General features: G+C 41.1%; 1 protein-coding gene across 1 annotated transcript; it reads left to right on the top strand.

Moving 5' to 3' along the window:
- Positions 1 to 1,452: 1,452 nt before the first annotated feature.
- grp (gastrin-releasing peptide) lies at positions 1,453 to 2,827 on the top strand. Its single transcript, XM_010774153.1, has 3 exons — positions 1,453 to 1,807; positions 2,338 to 2,540; positions 2,622 to 2,827. The coding sequence occupies exons 1-3, from the start codon at positions 1,654 to 1,656 to the stop codon at positions 2,673 to 2,675; spliced, it is 411 nt and encodes a 136-aa protein (XP_010772455.1). The 5' UTR covers positions 1,453 to 1,653; the 3' UTR covers positions 2,676 to 2,827.

Below are 2,827 nucleotides of genomic sequence, written 5' to 3'. Positions count from 1 at the left end.
ATGTAACGCAGTAACGCACCCACAGTAAATCACAGTAACTATAACGGCGTTGCTTAATGGAAATAGGTCAACTCGAGCACTTATGCTGCATTCATACATAACGCCCTTGCCACTCTACAACCAACCAAACAGAGTCTCCTTAATATGACGCTCTATTTAACCTGCCAGTTCTCTCTCCATGCATTGCTTGCTGCTGCTATTGCCGCAGCCACCTTTACGTCTCTGCTGCTTGCCTGCCCCACCACCACCCCAGCTTCCACCCCAGCTTCCACCTGTAGGCTCGGGGGTTAGTTATTTGATCATCACTCATCGTGCTATGTATATTTGTGGAGTGATGATGCCCGAGCCTAGTCGCCAAACTCAACTATATGCTGCTTCTAATAAACATGTTAAAGGAACACGTGAGTTGTCTGACTGAAAAATAGTGGTTATATTTCCAAGTTGCAAATGCGCTGCTGCTCTCGCTGATACTTGCATCTGCCATTGTGTGTGTGTGTGTGTGCTGGTGGTGAGCGTTGCCGTGTGTGTGTGTGTGTGTGTTAGCATTAACAAGTGTTCGTGTGTGTATTTTCCCCATAAGGCAAGACCTGCCCAACTCTGTCTCTGATTGGCTTACCCTGAAATGTTACCCCGCGTTAACCAATCATCACTCCTCTCTGGTTACTTTCGCTTTTCCATGTACATGCCTGTAAGTTACATCCGCAGGGAGATTCGGTTCAGTTCCATCACATAATGTAACGCAGTAACGCACCCATTTAAATCACAGTAACTATAACGGCGTTACTTAATGGGAATAGGTAACTACTAACGCTATTAGTTACCACAAAAAGCAGTTGCGTTACAGTAACGCGTTACTTTGTAACGCGTTAGTCCCAACACTGATAACAACTCAACTGAGGGTGCAATGCACCCTTATGCACCCCCGTAGAACCGGGCCTGGTTGAACCATATACTTCACTTGATTTATTTTTACGTGTATTGCTACTTTTAACATTAAGATTTAGCATTCACAACAATAGAACACGTTGTGAAGATTCAATGTTGACTGAAAGGCCAAACAGTAGGCTATATAAAGTATTACAATATAAAGTCAACATCTTGCATTGTAATCAAAGTAGAGGGGCCATTGTGGAAGTCTACAATTAACTTAAGTGTGCTTACATTTAGCTAATATTACATACAACTGGTTATATTACAAGTTATTCTTACAAACATGTACTGAATAATTCCCATTTTCCACACACAATGAAACGGAAGCAATTACCCAGAAATCCCGTCAATCATCGTGAGGTGACGTTGACACCTCCCGCAATCACTGGACAAACAATGACGAGCAATAATAATTACAGGCTATGCATTCTAATTTGTCATCATGACTTTCTCGTCTCCGTGGTACTTTTAAAAACAGCTGCTGACGTACAGTTGGTATCAGGAGGGGCATTTACTTTCATCATCGGTCATTTCTATCAAAGGCATCGGGAGTGTAACTCCAACAAGTCTGCCGCTGGAGCACTTCCCCCCCCCCGCTGCGATATCGGTTCACGCAAATACCGAGTATGGTGGAGACTTTCTGAAGTTAGATCAAACCAAATAACTGCGGGAAAAAAAGGATTCAGAAAGCTGCTGTTTAGATCGGACCTCTCCTCTGATAACATGGGCGGAGTGTGCGTGTGTTATTCATGGACTTGCAGACCGATGTGGCCACTTTTCATTATTCTGGCGACAATGCCCTGCATGCTGCACAGCTCCGAGAGCCCTGCAGCTGCGGTGGGCAAAATGTATCCACGAGGCAACCACTGGGCAGTAGGTAAGATAAATGTCCTCATATTTAAACAAAAACTTAATCTAATATTGCATTTTAGATTCGTTTTTTCTTTATCTAATTATTTTTTATAAATTAAATATCTCATATCAGATTTTTTAAAAGCATAACAGTAGCCTACCCCCTAGATATGTTGTATAATATAATATAATATAATTATTGAGCTTCTTTTTTTTTTAAATGTATTTTGTATAATAAGGCAGTCATATGCTTTCTCATCCCTGTTTAAGGTAACTCATATTTTACCTCTTAACGTAATGGAAAGATACATTTTTCTTTTTTTACTGTGTAGGTTAGCAAAATAAATGAAGTGAATGGAGAAAATAGAAAAAAAAGGCTGTTTCATTGAAGACATCGATTGAATAAATTGAGCTTTATCCTGGCTAGCAATGGTGTGAAAATGAGTTAAAAAAACTAATAATTACAGTGGAATTACAGATTATCATGTTGCAGTTGGACGACAATCAGTTATTTTCCAGGATAGTTCATGTTTAACATTACGTCCTACTCCCCAGGTCATTTGATGGGAAAGAAGAGCATCGAGCCGCTGCAGGAGTCAGAGGGTGAGCGTGTCTACCTCTCTCCCTCAGAAGCAGCAGGGGTCACAGAGCGCCTGTTGGAGGCTCTGATGCAGCGAAAGGAACAGAAACCTGCAGACCGGCTGCTCCTGCTGCACAGTGGCTGGAGACAAGAGGAAAGAGACAAATATCTCAGAGAGGTCAGTGTGTGGGCCATCAGTTTTCTTCATATGTGACGATGTTTGAAAATAAGATCTTATGGATGTATTTCTTCATCATAGATGTCAAACCTGCTTCTTCTGGCTTTGAAACTGCGAGACAATGGTTCCACCTGAATGCAAGACGACTTCCCTCAAGTCATCACAAAATACAAACTTGTGCCCTAGTCACATATTAATTTAAAGTGTATATTTTCTTCTGCTATAAGAGTACGCTGGAAACCATATGTTTGTTTTCACTAATTTAAAATATTTTAATATGCACATCA

The sequence above is a fragment of the Notothenia coriiceps genome, unplaced genomic scaffold (assembly GCF_000735185.1).
Source record: "Notothenia coriiceps isolate Sejong01 unplaced genomic scaffold, NC01 NC01_scaffold00013592, whole genome shotgun sequence".
NCBI lineage: Eukaryota > Metazoa > Chordata > Actinopteri > Perciformes > Nototheniidae > Notothenia > Notothenia coriiceps.
Note: the sequence above shows the minus strand (reverse complement) of the source record. Positions and strands in the feature narration are given on the sequence as shown.

Coding starts and splice junctions, on each gene's coding strand:
- grp (XM_010774153.1), top strand. CDS start 1,654: ATGGGCGGAGTGTGCGTGTGTTATTCATGGACTTGCAGACCGATGTGG. Junction 1,808..2,337: donor AGGCAACCACTGGGCAGTAG/GTAAGATAAATG, acceptor CCTACTCCCCAG/GTCATTTGATGGGAAAGAAG. Junction 2,541..2,621: donor GAGACAAATATCTCAGAGAG/GTCAGTGTGTGG, acceptor TCTTCATCATAG/ATGTCAAACCTGCTTCTTCT.